The following is a 23,611-nucleotide window of genomic DNA, read 5'->3' as shown; positions in this document are numbered from 1 at the left end:
ACATCTTACACCCTAGATCAGGAGCAAGTATAGGAGAAATGCTTATGAGCTGTTTCAGAGGGAGACCTCATCTGTTTCAGTAGCAAAAGAGGTCTCCCTGAGGGCGGAGCCTATCTGTGGCTTGTCTTTGGGTCCCCAGTGCCTAGTCTGGTGCCTGACACTTTGGAGGGTCTGGAAATGATCATGGTCCAGGTGTCTGCCAGATCTAATACATTGGGTAAGGAGATCTGAAATAAAGGGCTAAGCTAGACAACATAAAAACATATTGAAAGTCAATCTTTAAATAGCATAGCATTTAAAGAATGGAATAACCTTTCTTGGTTCTGCTGAATCATTACAGAATGGGTGAGCCATTTCAGGACTGTCCACAGAAACATGTCTTGGGAAGGCTCAAGGAAAGCTGTGGAGGGAAAGTGCTGCTGAACTGGCCGCACAAGAGAATCTGCTCTGTGGAATGAGGAGCTATGAGGAAATAGAAGGGAAACAGGTAAATTGTGAGATGTTAGATCAAGTCATCAGAGCCATATAACTCAGTTTACAATACAGGGCTCCTTTATGCCAAATAACCAGAAAGTAATATTAGATGGCCCTGGATGCATGACTGAGTGTCACGGTGAGAGGCAGGCACCATGGCTCTGGTGACAGTGCAGATCTGAAAAGTCACATAATGACCCAGGCTGAATCCTCAGGCAGTTTTCTTAAATTATCTTGGCTGTCCAAACTGTAGAAATAACGCATATTTTATGCCTAATAGAACTTTGGATGGTAGTATTTGATTCCACTAAATGACCAGGGAGTCACTATTAAGAATAAGATAAGGATGACTAATAAATGGGGAATGATGGCACAAAAAAGGGGATGGTGACAGACTAGCTCTTGGAGAATGTGTGAGTCTTAGGAAAAAATGAAAGGAGATGAAGTCCTGTGATCTGATTGTAGATAAGCAAGATTGTGGAAACAGTGACAGAAATGGAATTTTGAAGAAAAACTCCACAATTTTTGTAAAATACGATATTGAGAAAACATCCTATTTCACAAGTTCAAAACAGTGGCATGAGTAAGAGTAATAAATCCTATCCGTCAGGGCGACCCTCCTACAGTGAAAGACAATTAGGCGGGTTAGGAAGAGGCATAGCGACCCAGATTCCTGAAGCCAAATAGAATCAGGGAAATTCTGTTGAGAGAGAATCCCTTTTAAAAATTCTGAGGAATCTGAAGCAGGCAACTGCCTAACCAGCCTCTACCTGTGAGACCTGTGCTTAACCCAGGAAGCAGTGGCTCCAGGCAAGGGCAAGTCCCCTGGGAACTCAATTTTCTTCATTGTTCTCCCTTAGAATGGAAATGAGACACATGTCTAAAATGAGCAGTCAGCACTGCAGATATTCCTCAGCTTTATTTTGAAGGAAAGAAGATGAATTGAATTATTCAAAATGAGGAAATCAAAGACCATGTTTGATGAGTTTCAGTACCTCAACACAGAAACTTTGATGTAATGCTCTCCAAAGAATGTACTCAAAATATGCTATATATAAAATGGTACACTGGTAACCTTTTAATGGCAGTATTTAGTAATAAACATTACAGAATGGGGTCCATGGCAGACCTGTCTGAGCAGTATAGTTTAGGAAAGAATAAAAATGTAAGGTCTTTGAAACAATATAAGACATGAATATTTCCAGAGAAATATATTTTTAAATCAGTAACATGTATTAAAATATAGGTAAAAAAACAGGTAAAAAACTTAACCTGAACTGAAATACTGTTCTACTGCTACTGAGAGTGGACCTAGTGGACCAGAGCATGATAGAAGCTTGGCTTAATGGAAAACCAAAAGCTGCTAACGAGCTGTTCTTGCAGGAAGGCTAGCTGTGCCCTCTTTACATTTTATTTCTATTGTCTCATGTTTTTCTGGCAGCAGAAATTCAAGAGGAGCTCTGCTATCAAAAGTCTTACCGTGTAGACTTTTTATTATTCAGTCTATGACTTTCTATAAAAAATGCTTTCTCAGAATGTTAGTCTGTGTCCTCAAATAGTTAAGCATTCTCAAAAATCAGCAAATATGTGCAAATATTTATGGTGTCAGATAAGTTTATGAATTTATGGAAAAAAAATTTAATTGCCAAGTGGGTTGAAGGTAAATATACTAAATATACATCCATTTTAAGAATGCCAGTGTATTTCCTTTCTAAGACAATAAATATTTCTGGGACTTGAATTTAGAAGATGGCAGGGTAGGCATGCAGGGCGGAGTCCTCCCACGTATGCATGCCAATGAAGCAGGTACAACTAAACCTGAACATGACCAGACCACCTGCACCTGGGGAAGATGAGAAGCCCACACAGAGAAGGGTAAGTGGCAGAGCTGCCTTCAAGTGGACCCATCCCGCCTCAAAGGTTGGAGGAAGAGGAACAAAGCAGGGAGGCGATAGGCACTTAGGGACTCTGCACACCTGGCCCTGGAGATCTCTAGGAACATGAGTCCATACTGCATGGGTTCTGGTGATTAGCAGGACTGGACACCAGGGAGGCTGAGAGTCCAACTGCTTGTGGAGGACAGGCATGCTCTGCCAGGCCCCCAGAGATCCAATACAGAAGCAGCAGAGGGAAGGGTGCCAGAAGGGAAAGGGCTGGACGGAGGTCTCTGCAGGAGAAAGGAAAGAAGGACGATGCTTCCCCAGCCCAACAGGTAGGGCACTCTTGGGAGCCCCAAATGTTCCATCCCCCTTGCTGGTGGCTCAGCTAAGAGATGCTTCTCTGAGCCACCACCAGTGCACCAGCCTACTCTGCCCAGTAGAGTCAGACTTTGCTGCCTGGCAGGTGGAGGGAGGCTTTTCTAGCCCTGTCTCAGCCCAGTTAGAGAGGTGCCTGCAGAAGGTAGGTCCGAATACTCCTTCCACCTTATGGGACGCCTTGTCTGGTGTCATGAGCCCTGCTGCCTTTGATGTACAGCAGGCAGAGAGTGCCCTGCACACAATCGCTGCAGAATACCACTGCTCTGATCACATAGGGCTGGCTGCAGCAGACTGAGGTGGGCCACCTTTCGGCCCTACTCATTGCTCAGCAACAGCAACTGGGGCTCCACTGCAAAGGAGAACCAGGCACTGGGGAGGAAAGAGTCTTGAGCTTCTGGGCACCACAGGACTTCTTCATAAAGCCATTACTCTCTAGACGAGGAAGCATAGCAGATACATCTAATTCAAAGGAGGCAGAGGAATATTGTTCCAAACAAAACTACAGGATACGACACCAGAAAGAGGGCTAAATGAAACAGCTCCGCAATATCCTTGATAAGACTTCAAAGTAACAGTCATAAATATGCTCACTGATCTGTGGAAAAGTATTGAAGATCTCAGGAAGGACTTCAACAGATAGAAAAGCTGGAAAAGAGCCACTCAGAGCTGAAGAATACAGTAACTGAAATGAAATATACAATGGTGGGAATGAGTAACAGATTTCCATCTCATTGTCTCCTCCACTTGCAGCAATCAGAGAACAGGAGCACAATGAAGCTGAAGAAAAAGAATCTCTAGAAATGAAAGAATGATAAGAGCTGTGTGAAAACTCCAAATCAAACTATTGGCATACTAGGGGTGCCAGAAGAAGACAAAAAAGGGATAGAAAGTATCTTTGAGGAAATAATTGTTGAAAACTTGCTCAATCTGGGAAGGAAATAATGTTCCAGTCATAGAAGCACACAGAGCCCCTAATAAGACCCTAGGAAGACAACACCAAGACATAATAATTAAAATGACAATGATTAAGGGTAAGGAGAGAGTATTGAAAGCAGCCAAGAGAGAGAAAAAAGATTAGGTATAAGGGAAACCCTATCAGGCTATCAGCAGACTTCTCAGCAGAAACCTTACAGACCAGAAGGGAGTGACATGAAATTGTTAATGTACTGAAACAGAAGGACTTTAAACCAATAATCCTCTACTCAGCAAGACTGACATTCAAACATGAAGGAAATAAAACATTTCCCAGATAAACGAAGGCTGAAGGAATTCATAACTGCTAAACCAGCATTACAGGATGTGTTAAAGGGACTTCTGTAGATGGATATGTTCTTAAGCCTAAATAGTTTTCACCAGTGAAAATAAACCCACCAGTAAAGGTAGTGGACCAATTACTTACCAAGCAACTATAAAATTAACTAATAAAACCAACTATACACAAAATTAGTCAAGGTATACAGAAAAAGTGCAGATTACAACATCCAATGCAAAAAGTATGGAAGAAGAAGAAGAAGAAGAAAGCATATTTAGATTGTTTGAAGTAGAGCAATTAGCAACTTAATATAGACTGTTATATAGTCAGGGAGCTATGGTAATCGCAAGCCTACAGCCTCTAATAAACAAAAAATTTAAAAAGAGAAACCAGGCTTCCAGGAGAAAAGGATGGTGGTGTGAGAAGTCAGGCAAAATCTCCTCTCAAAACCACATATAACACGAAAATTCAGCAAATACAACTAATCCTGAAAGAGCAACCTGAAACAAGACTGCAATAGACTTCTTACATCTGAGGAAAAGAGAAGACCTCACAGAAAAAGGTAAAGTAGCACAGTCGCAATCTGGCGGGACCCAAGCCCTCCCCTCACCCCAGCTCACAGGCAGGAGGAAGAGAAATGGAGCGGGGAGAGAGTAGAAGCCCAGCTCTGCTAAACACCCACCCTGGAGATCTGCTCCAGGAGCACGAATCCCCATTATAGTGCTCTGGAGATTAGTGGGGTTGGAAAGCAAAGACAGGCAGAATACTCAGACTGAGATTCCAGCCGCTTGTGGAGAACAGGTACCCACAACTGGCTGCTCCGGGATGAAAGAAAGGTGGGCACTTTGAAAGACTACCAACAGTGAGAAGGCTGCTAAAGGGGAAAGGATTGCACAGAGCTTGGTGCTCAGGAGAAAGGACAGGTGGACAGAATTTTCCTGGCACACCCAACCCAGCAAGTTGGGAACCTTCAGGTGCTCCATCCTCCTGGCTGGCAGTGCAGCTCTGAGGCTTTCCACCATGATATGCAGCCTGCTGCTACTAACGGCTGGCATTGGTTCGCAAACCTGCTGCCCCATCATTGTGCCAGGCCAGCCAGAGGGCGGCCCCGCCTATGGCAGCTACAAGGGTGTAAGAGGCTCCTCCCTGCATCCTTGGCCCACTGGTCCTGGCAGTGGAGGCAGGAACTTCATCTGGGAAGCAGGAAAGAACTCTTTCCTCCTGGCAAGCACTGGTTCTGCTCACCTGCAACCCCTGCCATCCATCCAGGTGCTGGGCAGCTCCAGAGAGTAGAGCTTTTGGGCACTAGAGGGTGCTGCCGACACAAAGTTATTATTCCTTAGTAATCATTAGAAATGTGAAATGGCAAAAGAATCTTGTACAAACCAAAATCCCTCAAACACCAGAAAGAGGGCTAAGTGAAACTGAAATCACCAATCTTCAAAAGAAAAATCATAAACATGCTTACAGAGCTACAGAAAAATGTTAAAGATGTCAAGGAGAACAAGGAGATAGAAACTTTGAAAAATACAGTATCTGAAATGAAACATACAATAGAGGGATTTAAAAGATTAGATGAGGTAGAGGAGATAGTAAATGAAATAGAAATTAAAGAATGGGAATACAAAGATGCTGAGGTACAGAGAAAAAAGGATCTCTGGGAATGAAATATTTATAGAAATGTGCAACCAATCCAAACCGAACAATATTTGCATTATTAGGGGTATGTGAAGAAGAAGAGAAAAAGGGATCTTTGAGTAAATAATTGTTGAAAACTTCCCCAGTTGAGGAAGGAAATAGTCTCTCAGGCCATGGAAGTGTAGAGATCTCCCAACACAAGGGACCGGAGGAAGACAACACCAAGACATATAAATGATTAAAATGGCAAAGATCAAGGGCAAGGATAGAGTATTAAAAGCAGCAGAGAGAGAAAAAGATCACATACAAAGGAAAAAACATCAGGCTATCATCATACTTCTCAGCAGAAACCTTATAGGCCAGAAGGGAGTGTCATGATATATTTAATGCAATGAAACAGAAAGGCCTCAAACCAAGAATACTCTACCTAGTAAGATTATCATTTAAATTTGAAGCAGGGACTAAACAATTTGCAGACACGCAAAAGTTGGGTGAATTTACCTCCCACAAACCATGTCTACAGTGTGTTTTAAAGGAACTGCTATATAGATGGAAGTGTTCCTAAGGCTAAATAGCTGTCACCAGAGAAAATAAAACTACAGTAAAGGAAGTAGACCATTAATTACTAATCAAATGCAAAATTAAATCAACTATGTACAAAGTCATTCAAGGGACACACAAAGAGTACAGAATATGATACCTAATATATAAAGAGAGGAGGAAGAAGAAAAAGGGAAGAAAAAAAAAGAACGTTTAGATTGTGTTTGAAATAGCATAAGTGAGTTAAGTTAGACTATTAGATAGTAAAGAAGCTATCCTTGAACCTTTGGTAACCACGAATCTAAAGCCTGTAATGGCAATAAGTACATATAATCTTACCCTGAATGTAAATGGACTGAATGTACCAATTAAAAGATACAGACTTACAGAATAGATGAAAAAACAAGACCCATCTATATAGTGCCTACAAGAAACTCACTTCAAACCCAAAGACATACACAGACAAAAAAATGAAGGGATGGAAAAAGATATTTCATGCAAACAGTGGGGAGAAAAAAGCAGGAGTTGCAGTACTTGTATCAGACAAAATAGATTTCAAACAAAGTAACAAGAGAAAAAGAAGGACATTACATAATGATAAAAGGGTCAGTCCAACAAGAGGATATAACGATTATAAATACCTATGCACCAAATATAGAAGCACCTAAATATGTGAAACAAATCCTAACAGAGTTAAAGGAGGAAATCGAATGCAATGCATTCATTTTAGGAGACTTCAACATGCCACTCACTCCAAAGGACAGATGAGTAAGGACACAGAGGCACTGAACAACACATTAGAACAGATGGACCTAACAGACATCTCCAGCACATTCCACCCAAAAGAAGCAAAATACACATTCTTCTCAGGTGCACATGGAACATTTTCCAGAACAGATCATATAGTAGGCCACAATAAGAGCCTCAGTAAATTCAGAAGGATTGAAGTTGTACCAACCAGCTTCTTAGACCACAAAGGTACAAAACTAGTAATAAATTATGCAAAAACAAACAAACAAAAAACACATGGAGGCTTAACAACATGCTCCTAAATAATAATGACCAAATTAAAACAGATCAAGCAATATATATAGACAAATGAAAACAACAACTTAACACCCAAAAATCTGTGGACGCAGTGAAGGCCATTCTAAGAGGGAAGTATATTGCAATACAGGCTTACCTCAAGAAAGAAATACAATCCCAAATGAACAATCTAATCTCAATTAATAAAACTAGAAAAAGAAGAACATGAAGTCCAAAGTCAGTATAAAGAGGGACTTAATAAAGATCAGAGCATAAATAAATAAAATCAAGAAGAATAAAACAACAGAAAGAATCAATGAAACCAGGACCTGGTTCTTTGAGAAAATTATGAAAATAATTTAACCCCTAGCCAGACTTATCAAGAAAAGAGTCTACACACATAAACAAAATCAGAAATGAGAAAGGGAAAATCACTACAGACACCACAGAAATACAAAAATTATTAGAGAATACTATGAAAAATTATATGCCAACAAACTGGATAACCTAGAAGAAATAGGGAACTTTCTAGGAAAATACAACCTTCTAAGGTCGACCCAGGAAGAAACAGAAAATGTGAACAGACCAATTACCAACAATGAAATTGAGTTGGTAATCAAAAAACTACCTAAGAACAAAATCCATGGATCAGATGGCTTCACCACTGAATTTTACCAAATATTTAGAGAAGACCTAGTACCCATCCTCTGTAAAGTTTTCCAAAAAGTAGAAGAGGGACTACTTCCAAACTCATTCTATGAGGCCAGCATCACTCTACTACCAAAACCAGGCAAAGACACCACAAAAAAAGAAAACTATAGACCAATATCCCTGATCAACATAGATGCAAAAATACTCAACAAAATATTAGCAAACTGAATTCAAAAATATATCAAAAAGATCATCTACAATGATGAAGTGGGATTTAATCCAGGGATGCAAGGATGGTACAATATTTGAAAATCCATCAACATCATACACTACCACATCAACAAAAAGATGGACAAAAACCACGTGATCATCTCCATAGATGCTGTAAAAAGCATTCAACAAAATTCAACATCCATTTATGATAAAAACTCTCACCAAAATGGGTACAGAGGGAAAATATCTCAGCATAATAAAGGCCATATATGACAAACCCACAGCCAACATCATACTTAACAGTAAGAAGCTGAAAACTTTTCCTCTAAGACTGGGGACAAAGAAGCCCACTCTCCCCACTTTAGTCAATATAATACTGGATGTCCTAGCCACAGCAATCAGATAACATAAAGAAATAAAAGGCATCCAGATTGGCAAGGAAGAAGTAAAACTGTCACTGTTTGTAAATAAAAAGATGTTTTACATAAAAAACCCTAAAGAATCCACCCCAAAACTACTAGAACTAATAATTGAATTCTGCAAAGTTGCAGTACACAAAATCAACACACAGAAATCAGTTGCATTACTATATACTAATGATGAACTAGCAGAAAGAAAAGTCAGGAAAAGAATTCTATTTACAATAGCAACAAAAAGAAGAAAATACCTATACCCTGAAAACTACAAGACACTCATGAGGGAAATTAAAGACACCAATAAATGGAAATACATCCCATGCTCATGGATAGGAAGAATTAATATTGTCATCCTTCCTGGAGCATTCTACAGATTGAATGAAATCCCTATCAAAGTACCAACAGCATTTTTCAGTGAACTAGAACAAATAGTTCTAAAATTCATGTGGAACCACAAAAGACCCTGAATAGCCAAAGCAATCCTGAGAAGGAAGAAAAAAGCTGGGGGATTATGCTCCCTGAATGTAAGCCCTACTATGAAGCCACAGTAATCAAGACAATTTGGTACTGGCACAAGAACAGACTCATAGGTCAATGGAACAGAATAGAGAGCCCAGATATAAACCCAAACATATAAGGCCAATTAATGTTCAATAAAGGAGCCATGAATATACAATGGAGAAATGACAGCCTCTTCAACAACTGGTGTTGACAAAACTGGAAAGTTACATGTAAGAGAATAAACTGGATAATTGTCTAACTCCATACACAAAAGCAAACCTAAAATGGATCAAAGACCTGAATGTAAGTTACAAAACCATAAAACTTCTTAGAAGAAAATATGGGTAAAAATTTCTTGAATATAAATATGCACCACTTCTTCTTGAGAACATCTCCTTGGTCAAGGGAACAAAAGCAAAAATGAACAAATGGGACTACATCAAACTACAAGTCTTCTGTACAGCAAAGGACACCATCAATAAAACAAAAAGGTACCCTACAGTATGGGAGAATATATTCGTATATGACAGATACGATAAGGGGTTAACATCCAAAATTATATATAGAGAACTCACATGCCTCAACACTGAAAAAGCAAACAACCAGATTAAAAAATGAGCAGAGGATCTGAAGACACTTCTCCAAAGAAGAAATTCAAATGGTCAACAGACACATCAAAAGATGCTCCACATTGCTAATTATCAGGGAAATGCAAGTTAAAACCACAATGAGATATCACCTCACACCAGTTAAGATGGCCAACATCGAAAAGACAAGGAACAACAAATGGTGGTCAGGATGTGGAGAAAGGGGACCTGTTGGTGGGAATGTAAATTAGTTCAACCATTGTGGAAAGCAATATGGAGGTTCCTCAAAACAACTAAAAATAGAAATACCATTTGACCCAGTCATTCCACTCCTAGGAATTTACCCAAATAAAACAAGATTCCAGATTCAAAAAGACATATGCCCCTCTATGTTTATCACAGCACTATTTACAGTAGCCAAGATATGGAACCAATTTTAGTGTCCCATCAGTAGCTGAATAGATAAAGAAGATGTGGTACATATACACACAATGGAATATTATTCAGCCATAAGAAAACAAATCCCTATCATTTGCAATAACATGGATGGAGCTAGAGTGTATTATGCTCAGTGAAATAAGCCAGGCAGAGAAAGACAAGTGCCAAATAATTTCACTAATTTGTGGGGTATAACCATGAAGCAAGACTGACTGAAGGAATAAAACAGCAGTGTGGGAAGGGAGAAGGGGATTAAGGAGCATTATGATTAGCAGACATAATTCAGGTGGGTCACAGGGAAGGCAGTATAGCATGGAAAAGACAAGTAGTCACCTATAGCATCTTACTGCACTGATGGGCAGTGACTGCAATGGGGTGTGTGGGGGGGACTTGATAATGGGGGGAATCTAGTAACCACAGTGTGGCTCACATGAAACCTTCGTAAGATTGTATAACAATGATACCATAATAAAAAGAAAAAGAGACATCAAATCACAATGCTAAAGAAAACCATCAAATAATGAGTATAAGAGAGGAAGAAAGGAACAGAGGAACTACAAAAACAATAAGGTGTGTACTCATTAATTACCTTAAATGTTAATGGACTGAATGTACCAACCAAAAGACAGAGTGGCAGAACAGATAAAGAAACAAGACCCATGTATATGCTGCCTACGAGACTCATTTCAGGCCCAAAGACATACACAGACAAAAAGTGAAGGGATGGACAAAGATACTTCATGCCAACAATAGGGAGAGAAAAGAGGAATAGCAGTGCTTACATCAGACAAAACAGATTTCAAAACAAAGCAACGAGACAAAGAAGAACATTACGTAATGATAAAGGGGTCAGTCCAACAAGAGGATATAACCATTAGAAATGTCTATGCACCTAACATAGAAGCACCTAAATATGCAAAACAAACAGTAACAGAATTAAAGGGAGAAATAGAATGCAACGCCTTCACTGTAGGAGACTTCAGCTCACCACTCACATCAATAGATCAACCAGACGGAAAATAAAGAAGGAAACAGAAGCACTGAACAATACATTAGATCAGATGGACCTAACAGACATCTACAGAACATTCCACCCACAAGTAGCAGGATAAACATTTTCCTCAAGTGTACATGGAACGTTCTCCAGAATAGGTCACTTACTAGGCCACAAAAAGAGCCTCAATAAATTCAAAAGTTTGAAATTGTATCAAGCAGCTTCTCAGATCACAATGGTATGAAACTAGAAACAAATTATGCAAAGGAAACAAGCCCACAAACACATGGAGGATAAACAACACACTTCTAAATTATCAATGGATCAATGAACACATTAAATCAAGCAATCAATGGAGACAAACGAAAAAAAATACAACAGTCCAAAATTCGTGGAATGCCACAAAAGCAGTTCTAAGAGGGAAGTACCCAGCACTACAGGCCTACCTCCAGAAACAATAACAATCCCAAATAAACAGTCTAAAATCACAAACCAGAAAAAGAACAACAAAGGAAACCCAAACTTAGGAGGAGGGGACATAAGATCAGAGCAGTAAATAGAGAATGAAACAGAAGACATTCAATGAAACCAAGAGCTGATTCTCTGAGAAGATAAACAAGATAGACAAACTCATAGACTTACCAAGAAAAAAGGATGGCACACAAACCAAGTCAGAAATGAAAAAGAATAGTCACACCAGATACCACAGAAATCCAAAGAATTATTAGATAACTGTATGAAAAATTGTATGCCAATAAATGGGCCACCTAGAAGAAATGGAGACTATTTCTAAATGGTGATTGGGAGAGAGAGGAGTTTTATAAAGAAAGCATTAGACAAACAGTATTAAAGAAAATAAGAAATACAAATTCATCATGTTCAGAAGAGAGGAGGAATAGCTTTTTGTAGCGTTTCCTCGTCTCATTCATTTGACAGGTAATTTTGAGGGCTTATCAAGTGAATAGGATGCCCTGGAAGACACAGGAATAAAGTGGTGAACAAAGTATAGTACTGACCTCAGCTCAAGGGATTTATGGTCCAGTGGTAAAGGGTGGGGGACAGGAGGCTGTTAAATACACCTGTTCCTACAAAGAAGGAATTTTAAGTGCCCAGAGAAGGGGGTGAGGTGGGTGTTGGGGGAAGGGACCAGAAAAGGGTCTAAGCAGTAGGCAGTCCCCGTACACCAGAGGCTAATGGTGAGATTAGGATGGGCACCTCATAGCTCATCACTAAGACTCCGTCATAGCCTGTATGCCCATACAAACAAGGAAGAAATCCTCTTGCTAAAGGCAAGTGTTTTCATTTTAGGAAAAGTGGACTTTTAAAAGCTTCCCAGTACTTTTTCCAGACTCAGTACTGCCCAGTATTAGTCTGAGTTCCACACATTTTCACGTGACTACACCCATCCTGTTTATGGTGGTTCTGGTCTCAGGGCCCCTGATGGGCACCTGGCCTGAGCAGCGTACATGATAAATGGCCAGTCGTAAGTCTCAGAACCACAGTCAGGGAAGTTAACGGTTAGCCCTCCTCTGATCTGCCCGTGAACATGACTCCATCCCTGTCACGGGACAGCTTCCTATCACTCTCTGTTTATGTTTATGAAACTAAAAGCCGGGCTGTACAGATTTCCAGCCTGGGAGATGTGTGGGTTGAGGGAGAGGGTGGGTGAATGAGGGCTGTGAAGCACTGAGAGGCCGGCACAAGAGAGTTGGTCAGGAGAGGATTCCTCCGACTCCTGCCAGGTTCGTTTCCAAGGCCTCTGGGGAACAAGAAAGCCACATGGAGATATTTGTAACAGCGAAAATAGAACCATCTAGTCTTTCAATTACAAATGACATCATATCTAAAAAACAGGGCAGGAAAAAATAAAAATGAAACTATAGTTGAAGAAAAAACATTTTCTTACCGTAGTATGTAAGATACTCGGCAGTGTGTAAAAATGTCAGTGAGACCAGAACGTTGAAAATCCAGTTTATTCCAGATGAACATGCATTTCCTGTACTTCGTGCCCAAAGGGGATATATTTCAGAATTCACAGTCCAAGGCATTGGCCCCATTCCTGAGACACACAAAATAAAAAATTTTAGTAAAGTAGTATGTAAGGAATTTGAAAAAAGTAGATTGTCCCCTCTAAAATGTGACAAAACAATAATAACAACAAAACCTTTGTTTACCAGGTGCGAAGAAGACAAGATATAAAATAAGGCCCAGAAGTGCAGTCCAGGAGTACGGAGTTGGGCAGAAGTTGTAAGCCCAAAATACTTCTTCTGTTTTGAACTTGGTTTCATTTTCACACCTGAAAAAATAATGCAATCCGAGTATTAGCGCTGAAGGGTATAGTTGCAGAAATTCAGTGTGATCATCTTGGATATATTTGGGAGTTTCTTAATGTCATTAAGGAAAAGGGTCCAAGATGTTTTCCTTGAAAAAAAAATTAAGATTTAGAGATACAATATTATTTATGCAAGCTCACACAGAGCTTTGTAGAGCTGAATATAATTCAAGACAAATATAAATACATTGTGCATAAAACTCAGCAGCAAAAAAATAAGCTGATTAAGAAATGGGCAGAGGTCCTGAATAGACATTTTTCCAAAAATGATGTACAGATGGCCAACAGACACATAAGGTGCTCAGCCTCACTAATCATTAGGGAAATGCAAGTCAAAACCACAGTGAGTGGTTAGAAGAGCTGTTATCAGAAAGACAGGAAGGAAGTATTGGCCAGGAAGTGGAGAAAAAGAGGACCCTGGTGCACGTTGGTGGGAACATGAACTGGTACAGCCACTGTGGAGAACGGTTTGGAGGTTCCTCGGAAGTATGATCCAGCCATCCCACTTCTGGGTATTTATCCAAGGAAAATGAAAACACTAGCCAGGAAAGATATATGTATTCCATGCTTACTGCGTTATTTACAATAGCCAAAATATGGAAGGAACTGAAATGTCCACTGGACTCTACTACTAAGCCATACAAAGAAGGGAATCTTGCCATTTGCGTCAACATGGGTAGACCCTGAGGGCATTATGCTAAGTGACATAGTCAGGAGAAAGACGAACACCATGTGATCTTCTGTATGTACAATTTGAAAACAACATCAACAAAAAACGGAGCTCATAGATACAGAGAACATACTGGAGCTTGCCAGAGGCAGGAGGTGGGCGAAATGGGTCAAAAGGTACAAACTTGTAGTTAAGATAAGTCACATGGAAGTAATGTATAGCATGGTGGCTACAGTTAATAATTACTGCAGTGCATATTTGAGAGATTGCATAGTTGTTAAGAGAAGGAATCTTAAAAAGTTTTCAAGAACTTTTTTTTCACAAGAACCAAACTATTTATATGGATGTTACCTAGATTTATTGTGTTCATTCACAATATATACAAATATGGAATCATGTGCACCTGAAATAATGTTCCCATGTCAGTTATACCTCAATTTAAAAAAAAACAGTGTCATACCCTTTCCAGATAATCAGAGATGACTTGTAGTCCTTGAAAGCCGCAGCTAACACTTGGGACCGCCAGGAGCCACTCTGCCATGATGGACAGACCTGAGATTTTACAGTCAGGACAAGACTGAAATTCTGGAACCGCATTTTTTTTTTTTCATCTGTAAAATAGGGATAATGCCTTCCAGGTAGTTTTAAGGACTAGAAAGGTCACCGTGAAGAGGGGATGAGGTAGGTGCGGGCAGGGAACCGTGTCTCCGTCCGGGTCCCTGGCCCTTTCTGCCGTGTGTCCTCACTGGCTCCCTGATGACTTTGCCGCCTAGTTCTGTTGCAAAGCGGGGTCTCCTGTGGTCTCGGATTCTCAAGTAGAACTTCCGGTTCTTTACCTTAATTCAGACTTGACTTGCCCCTGAAGACACATCCAGCCTCAAAAACATTCTATTCCTTTAGCATTTTTAGGCTAGTGTTCTGCGTCACAACCCTTTTTGAGCCTTAGCATCTAGCCCTACCCTTGTGGCTGTCTTTGGCCTCCATCCTTAACACCCCACCTGTCTTGATGATACAGATTCTAAGTTGAAACTGCGGACTGGGCACTTAGGTCGCTTTACTTGGAATCATTTTAAGTCAGGGTCTCAAACTTGGAGCACCCTTTTCTGGTCACAAGCGCTTTATTTCCTCCTTTCTGGTAACTTGCTCCACACCCAAATCACAATTCGTAGGTTCTGAACTCCTCTCAGTATTCACTGACCTCACCACTCGGCTTGGCCCGGGCCCTCCTGTCTTCGCCGGCCTCTGGACGCCATGTTTCTTCCTTCTGTGATTTCTGCCATTCTCGCTATTTCAGTTTCCAGTCTTGTGCAGCACCACTAACTTCCTTCACTTTCCTTTCTCCAAAAAGCTGAGCAAAATCGTGAAACCATCCAGCTGGGTTTTATTAAAAGTTCACATTCTTTTCAGTTGGGTCCCTAATTCTGTGGTTTTGTTCTTTAAGTCCTTTGTTGTCTCTGCTTATTTCAGAGAAGGCGTTCAGTAAACTTGTCAGCTGTGGCTTCAATTAATTAAAATATTTCTTACTTTCCTTTAGTCCTAAAATCTTACCCTCTGCTTTCTAGGTGCTAAAAACTTGCCTTCTTTAAGAAGAAAATTGAAGATTTTCAATTTGAACATCCTCAGTGTTTCTCTCCTGAACCTCTACTTTTCTGTGCTTACGTTCAGGCTTCTCCGCCCCCTCTTTGGGAACGTGTCTCTTGCCCGTTCTAAGGGCTGCGCTTCCCATTCCTGGTCCTACGTCTCCTCCTCCTGTCTCCCCTGGGGTCATGTTCCCACAGCAGCTTATTCTCTTCTGCCATCTTTAGTTTCTTCTTACTTGAATCTTCCCTTCTGTGTAAAACGCACAAGGTCGCTCCTACTCAAGTGTTCAGCCCGTCTCCTATCATCCTACTGGCTGGTCTGAAATCACAGGGAAGTGCATTCCAGCAAGCTCTACGTCCCCATTACCTGTTCTGGCCTCGCAGCCCAGCTTTCCCACCCGCCCAGACGCCGGGTGATGCCTGCTCAGGCTGTTTTCTTGAGTCTGCTCACCCAGAAGCCACTGATGACCTCCTCATTCTCAGAATTCAGATTCTTGCCTTTATTTTGAGACTCTAGCTATTTGGTGGTGGTTGATGCTGCTGACAAGCCTCCTTCCTTCTCTTTCCTCTTTGCTTTTATGTCACATCTATTCCCTTTCTCTGGCATCTGTGTCTTCATTGCTTTTCTCAGTGCCTCTTCTTTTCCTCAATCTCTAAATGTAAGTGCTCACCACCGTTCTGTTTTGGGGCCTATACCTTCTCTCTTAATCACCTCATGGACCTCCAGGGATGTGTAGTCTCCAGATAGAAGCTCCCTCACAGTTTATTCCAGCCTTGACCTTTTCTCAGGCTCCACTGGTGGGATGTCTGCCGAAAGTCCACATCCAGACGGTCCCTATGGCCTCATATGGCCCCAGATACGATATGGCTACAACAGAATGAATGCATCATCTCCTCCAGGAGGCAGAGTGGGGCTGTTCTGGGTTCAAATCAAGAGGCTACCACTCGTTAGCTGTGCTCATTCAAAAACTTATACAGTGGACCTTTTATGTGTCAGACATTAGAGACAGAGCTATGAGCAATGACCACCGGTTGTATCTGTGGAAGCTGAAGTTAGTAGTCTTCTGTCTCCTGATTTGCAAAATAAGGGAACCATAGGCTGTAGGGAACAGTGACTGTGATAACCCCTTGAGGTGCGGGTAGATGCCGCTCACTCACCTGAATGAACCAAACAGTCCCTCCCTCCTCCTAAGGCCCTTCTTTTGTCCTCATTTATACGTCATCACCCAGTGCTCTGTGTTACCCCGTCTGAATATACTCCCTCTCACCGCCTGGACTCCCAGCCCGGCAAGCACAGCACAAGGGTTAAGGGCGCAGTGTCTAGATTGAATCTGCGCGGTTTTCTATCTCGGTTCTTCCACTTTCCAGCTCTGGGCAAGTTCCTGTACCTCCGTACCTCGGTCTTCTAATCTGTGAAATAAGGTCCCTAATAGACTTGTTGCAAGATCAAGTACAGGGATAATTGCTGGGCACAAAGAAAGTAATTTTAGGTGTTTGCCAAAATAATTTTTTTGTATGTCCCCCTCCTCCCCTTCAAAATCTCAACCTCCAGGCCGTAATCGTGTGCTTCTAGGGAGATAAATGAAGCTTCTGCGTCTGCATTAACTGCGTGAGGGGAACAGCATTACCTGTCTTCATTTCCTACCATACAGTCTCTTGACTTAGGAAGATCTTAAATGAGAAAACAAGGAAGGAGATGGGAAGAAGCGGAAACAGGGAGAGGGAAGGAAGGACAGCGGGCGGGCGGGCTCCTGGGAGGGGGTGCTTCCAAATGCTCAGATTGCTGCAGTTCATTGAAGATCCTACTTGCTGTTTTCATTCATGATTACCAAAGTCCATTGCATGATCTCTTGCTGGAAAAATGGCAGTAGCGTATTTAGGGTGGACTTTGCGCTTGTTCTGATGGAGCATCTCACCATCGGGTCTTCCCCGTTTATGTGCGTAAGAGGGCACGAAACTCCTTGTCATCCCTGTGACCTCAGGAAAAGCCTCAGGCACTGCCTGGCCAGAATCAGGCACTCAGAGTAGACGCTGATGACTAAGAGTGTGACATCACATCTGACCTGCCAGTAGAAACGCTAGGAATCCCAAGGAAGAAATAAAAATGTATATCCCAAATGTTGTTGCACAATGCCCTCGCGTTTTCCTAGCTTAGTGGCTGCTGGTGGAAGAACATATGCTCCAGAGGAAGAACAAGAATACTTTGACATCAGTGTGTGGGCTGGGATTAGGAAAAGCCATGCTCTCTGCTGGGGGTCCTCTCGCTGCATTCTCAAGCAAGAAGAGCCGCACAGAGGGTCTGCGCCGGACAGAGCAGCAGGGCCGTGTGCAGGCAGGAGAAGGACGCTTCGTTCTGGCCGAGCGAGAGAATTCATCTTCACCAGCAGAGGGACTAGACTGACACCGGCGAGGGAGCCCAGGTAAATGTCAGTACCCCTTGCAGCCCTGGAGCCCAGAGCGCCTCCACGTCCAGCAACTATCCGCTGTCTTGGAAGGTGGAGCAATGCTGCCTGCCCAGCCAGCACCCACTCCCAAACCAGTTCAGGTGCGGACCTATTTCTGCCTAGTTCTCTCCATCAGACACCTTAACCTTAAGACTTTTAAGCAAAGGAATAACAGAAGGGGACAAACAGTGTGCCTGCTCTTCCCACAATTAACCACAGTGACTGATTCCTTGGTGCCCACGTGGCACATGCTTTTTGAGTTGCTCCTTTATTCACTGTGATGAAATTATTGAACTGCTTCACATTCGTAGATGCGGGAATGAGAGAAATTACAACCTGTATTTAAAAACAAATTTTATCTATTCAGTCCTAATCATTGAGAAACCAACAGAACTTTGCTTCCTTCTCTAAAGAGTTTGTAAAATGACCTAGGCCTTTGGAGGAGGGACGAGAAGGCTCCCCCTGGCTGTGTGGCGAGCTGCCAGCCTCTGGGCTCACTGCACACGCTCCCCGTGCTGTTCACTGCTGGGCAGTGTGAGTGAGGTAGTTTCCAGCCCTTCAGGCAGGTCTGTCATTTCTTTGAACAGGATCAGCAAGCCATCACCTTGGAACAAAATGGATTCCCCTAAGGGTTAATTTTAAAGCTCTTTACAGGAATCTACGATGTGATTACACAGTCACAGTCTGAGGGTGGTGGTGGAGAGGTACCTAGGAAAGGACCCCTTCCCTCTCATCTGGGGAGAAAGGCACATGGCACCTCTCAGAGGACTAGGATGCGGCTGATTTACAAGCACCCCAAGCCGTGAGGAATTCCACCTTAGTGGGACCAGAAAATTTAGGGTTAAAAACTTGACTCATTACTTCTCAGACACTTTAATTTCCATTTACTAGAATAATTTCTATATAATAATCTAACATGAAATACACCTATTTCAAGGGTGGCAACACTAAACTCTTAACATGTCTGTGGTTGAGTAATTTGAGAAAAGCGTGGCGCCCTAGGTTGCCCTGTGCAGACCGAGTTGAAGGTTTGGCCTGGGATGAGTTTCCATTATCTGGCTCCCCTGCCCCTGGAATTTGTATTTTACATTTCCTGCAGAGAACTGTTACATAAAGGCAAGTTGAAAAAAAAATCAGTATCTTAATTCATATTTTCTGGTAAAAATAAAACCTTGAGAATTACTGAGACACAAATCACAGACACTGGTAAATTTCAAAACATTACAAGTTTGGAGCTAAATGCCATTTTTAAAATGAATTAAAGTTTTAGTTGTATGTAAATCACTGTGTCTAAACCATTTATCAGTAGTTGGCTAGCTTATGCACCCAAAGTATGGGGAGTAGAACGTGTGCACAATCTGCCAGATTAGAGGGGCCCTGACCTCTGCCGTGGGAGGGGCCACATCGGCATTTGGGATTCAGCGTCATTCTGCATAAAAAAAATGTCCCACTCTACCACTTCGTAGGAAAATACTTCATCATTCCCTTTCCTGCTCCACCATCATACCTACAGCAAGTCTGGCCATGTCTACTCTGAGAAGACGACCTGCATGGAGTGGCAGTGCGGGGATGTCATACTACAGAGAATTGAGGGTACACGGTTCTAGGGGCAAGAGTCACGCAGAGTGGAAGACAGGGCACGGAGGAAGTCTGTCAAGACAGGCTGTGTCCACCTGGGGACTTAGAGTTGTGATGAGGTCACACCTGCCCCGCCATGCTGGCCCTCATGTTGCCCAGAGGCCCCGAAGCTCTGGTCCCTGTGTTCATGCTCTGCAGTGGGCACTGCCTCCCTCCTCAGGGGCCTCACGGAGCCCGCCTCTACCCACAGCCCAGGGGCCCCATGGGCAGGGAGCTGGGCTTTGCCCGAGCCCGATGCCAAGGCTTTTGGGCCCCATGGTGCAGGGTGGGGGGCTTGGGGCAGACAGTGATCTGACAGTTTATATTTTCCTTCCCAGGAAGTCAGAATGTGAAGTGTGAGAAGAGGCCAGAGCAAGGCGGGCGGGAAGACCCGGGCTGGGGGCAAAGCAGAGGCCCCGCGCCGGCGGCAGCCTGGTGCGCAGCGGTCCCCCCCTCACGGAGCGGGCCCAGTGGCCGCTGAGACTGCTTGCTCCTGAGTTCTCCCCTTGCCTTTTTTATTTCTCTTGTCTTCTTAATTCTTTCTTTCTTTCTTTTGGTATCATTAGTCTACAGTTACAGGAGCAACATTATGTTTACTAGGCTCCCCCCTTCGCCAAGTCCCCCCCACAAGCCCCATTACAGTCACTGTCCATCAGCGTAGTAAGATGCTGTGGAGTCACTACTTGTCTTCTCTGTGTTGTGCAGCCCTCCCCCGTGCCCCACCCCACGTTATGTGTGCTGATCGTAATGCCCCTTTTCTCCCCCTTCTCCCTCCCTTCGCACCCATCCTCGCCAGTCCCTTTCCCTTGGTACCTGTTAGTCCATTGTTCTGTGATTCCGCTGCTGTTTTGTTCCTTCAGTTTTCCTTTGTTCTTATACTCCACAGATGAGTGAAATCATTTGGTACTTGTCTTTCTCCGCCTGGCTTATTTCACTGAGCATAATCCCCTCTAGCTCCATCCATGTTGTTGCAAATGGTAGGATTTTTCTTCTTCTTATGGCTGAGTAATATTCCATTGTGTATATGTACCTTTTTAAATGTAACTTTACCATAAAACTTGTAACCGAGGAAATCATGTATCTCTGTTCTTAACATGAAGCGTTCTAACAAACTAATGGCTAAGTTAGGACACAGAGTACTGATCCCGGGTCTGAATCTGTAAAACCCCACAGGTCCTCAGACAGTGCATCTCAGTGGCTGCACAGCTCCACTCCAGCCAAAGGGTTTTTCCAAACAATAAAAATATGGCAAAGAAAGTTAAAGATTTTCCCCATGGGTTTCTGTGGGCAGGGCTACCCTGCTGTACTAGATTCAGAATCCTATTCAGAATCTGCTGCTTGGTTATTCAAGAAAACAAACATTATTTTTTCACTTTTTACTTTGGGCTTCCTTCCTTTTATTTCTTGCTATCATGAGCCAATCATATGAGGAACTCGGTGAAGTTCTGGATGGAAAGGAGAGACCGAATCAAATGGGGAAACTAAATGGCAACAGACTCAGGGTAGCACGTTAATTTCTCAGTGATGGGCTCCGGAGGCGTGGGGAGTCACCGAAGTCACTGCATGGCTTGTGCTCCAGCCACGCCGCTCCAGTCCTTGGGGTTGAAGTTGACAGCCACTTGTGGTATCTTGGCACAACTACACTTGCTTGTCAAATGAATGAAAGAAGGCCTAGTGCGATCAGTTGTATTTCAGTGAGTTCAGTGTTGCTGGTTACTACTGATTTAATAATATAACAGTAGTAACCATTTAATAAGAGATTTTTTTCAAACAATAATGATAGAGCACATGAAGATAGTATTATTTATAATGGGGCAGGGTTACGATTGGCTCTTGTGTCTGTGCTGTGACCAGGATTCATGATGATGAGTCCTTCCAGCTCAGAGACCCCAGGTTTTCCAGATTTCGGTTTCCCTCTGTTGCCTGATTTCTTTTACTCCCCTGCTTTACGTGGGGACCTTTCCCCAGTGAGGACACAGAAGGTCTATTTTCCCTTTTCCTTCCCTAGGCTTCAGAGGCCAGTAATTAGCACAATAGAAATACTTTTTCATTTCTCATTAGGTTAATCTTTGGTCATCTGACACCAATTTATCCACTATATTGTAAACATTAGAGAAGACATATTTGCTGCCTAAAAAGTTTTTTAAATTGTAAGAAATCTCAGTTTAAACATTTTCTGCCTGTGGCACTATAAGACAGACATGTTTTCTTACTATAAGCTTTGTGAAAACATCAAGAACTTCAAACTACACCAGGACTCCAGTTTGATTTTCTATCCATCACAAGAGTTCTGTACAGTATTCAGGCTTGTTTTTCTTTGCAGGTGCATGGGAATGAATGGAGCTGATTTGCCACCATTGCTATCTTGATGCAAACAATGGTGTAATTTGTTTCTTGGATTCTTTTCAATCCATTCTACAGCTGCCTCCCATCAAGTTTGGCTTCTCCAGCTTCTCTGTGGAATCTGTGCTCCCAACAAAAATGTCCTGGAGTAGCTGTACATCTTCACTTGCTGAAATTCACTAATATTTCTGTAGAGTGTTACCATATACAGAACACCATAATAGACGTTAACTCATTTAACTCTCAGATACTTTGCATATGGGACAAGCCTTTTTAAAATACAGGGACTTTCCCAAGATTACACAGCGGAAGTAGTATTTGAAAATCTTCTCTTTATCCTTCAACGTGGTCATCCTACTAGTTCACATGTATGATAACCTCTTTTCTTGCGGTGCCTTACTTTTTATAGAATTTAAATGGAAAACGAGATGAGATGAAAACTCTACTTGAAATCTCCCCCATGTCAGCATTCTTCCTTCATGTTAGGAGTGAGGTAAGTCACTAAAATCTCTATCTAAAATGAATAAAATGCCTCAAAACAGTATTAGGAGTTAAAAAGAGCAGCATCTTGGCAGATCTGGGTCTCTGTCCTGTATGGTCTCTTCTGACTCAATATCCATTGTGCCCCAAGCACAAAACAATAATTAGAACAGAAAGGGTGCTTATACGAGCTTGAAGTTAAAAATCTCACATGAGAACCTCAGTTAGATAACTCATTTGAGGGCGGTGATGTCAACACTACGATTGTATTACAAGGAGAACAGTTGTGCTGATGCAATCAGATGGCAGCGTTAAGCAGTTTTTAAAGAATGCGTACTCTAAAACAGGAGATACATAATGACTTTCTCTGATATGGTCATGTCAGTATAGAAAGTGTTAAAAAATAAAGTTTCCCCAGAAGATGCCAAGGATGAAAATATATGTGGAAAGTGTCAGCAGTTACTTAAAAGGGAAATGGTGCCATTAGGTAACAACCTTACGGCTCATTATTTATGAAATCCTATGTCAATATGATAAAACTATAAACTGAAGGGCAGTTTCACATTTTTTCTCAAATTACTGCTAAAGTGAAAAATGTAATAGCTTCATAAATCAAACATTTTAACTGCAATTGCCTTTTTTCTCCCTTCCTATTTGTATAGAAACCTCTGAAACCCCTACTATCACCAATGAAACAAAACAGTAAAAGAGAAGATGCGTCTCAGTCCTTCTAAATCAGAGATGTTCTCCCATTTGGGTGAATATGTGCAGCCTAACAGGTCCATTAAAATCCACTCTGCCCTATGTTCTGATCTGTTCCGAAACTGGAGCAAAGGAAATCATCATCCCGTCCTGCTCACCCTCCTAAACACAGGCGAGGCTTCGGCGTCTCTGCATGGTCTGCCCCTTTCTCCCGCATCTTCTCCCCCTCGCTCTCTGCTGGCATCCCTGCACCGCATGAACCAGCGCAGGGACGGGCACAGAGTTGGGGCTTCGTGAATATTTGTTAAATAAGTGAATCATTTTCACCATTTGATAGTCTCCTGCAGATATTTAAAGTATTTTAACTCCAAGTAATCACTTGATCATGCCGAATAATTTATTATTTCAACAAATAAATGTCTGTTGTGTTCTCAGCATGAGAATAAGCATTAAAA

At 42.1% G+C, this 23,611-nt stretch overlaps 1 protein-coding gene and 1 long non-coding RNA gene across 2 annotated transcripts in view; one reads left to right on the top strand and one right to left on the bottom strand.

The window, feature by feature from the left end:
- SLC2A13 (solute carrier family 2 member 13) overlaps positions 1 to 23,611 on the bottom strand; it is a 244,959-nt gene that overhangs the window by 5,778 nt on the left and 215,570 nt on the right. Inside the window, exons 8-9 of the mRNA XM_037009940.2 lie at positions 13,163 to 13,284; positions 12,895 to 13,047 (exon numbers count right to left, since the gene is read on the bottom strand). Coding sequence (XP_036865835.2) covers positions 12,895 to 13,047; positions 13,163 to 13,284 — 275 coding nt within the window. The remainder of the gene's footprint in view (positions 1 to 12,894; positions 13,048 to 13,162; positions 13,285 to 23,611) is intronic.
- LOC118970844 (uncharacterized) overlaps positions 1 to 23,611 on the top strand; it is a 25,663-nt gene extending 2,052 nt beyond the window's left edge. The window contains exons 3-4 of the long non-coding RNA XR_005058998.2: positions 22,384 to 22,467; positions 23,117 to 23,611. This is a non-coding gene — a long non-coding RNA (uncharacterized lncRNA). The remainder of the gene's footprint in view (positions 1 to 22,383; positions 22,468 to 23,116) is intronic.

The sequence above is a fragment of the Manis javanica genome, chromosome 15 (assembly GCF_040802235.1).
Source record: "Manis javanica isolate MJ-LG chromosome 15, MJ_LKY, whole genome shotgun sequence".
Lineage (NCBI taxonomy): Eukaryota > Metazoa > Chordata > Mammalia > Pholidota > Manidae > Manis > Manis javanica.
Note: the sequence above shows the minus strand (reverse complement) of the source record. Positions and strands in the feature narration are given on the sequence as shown.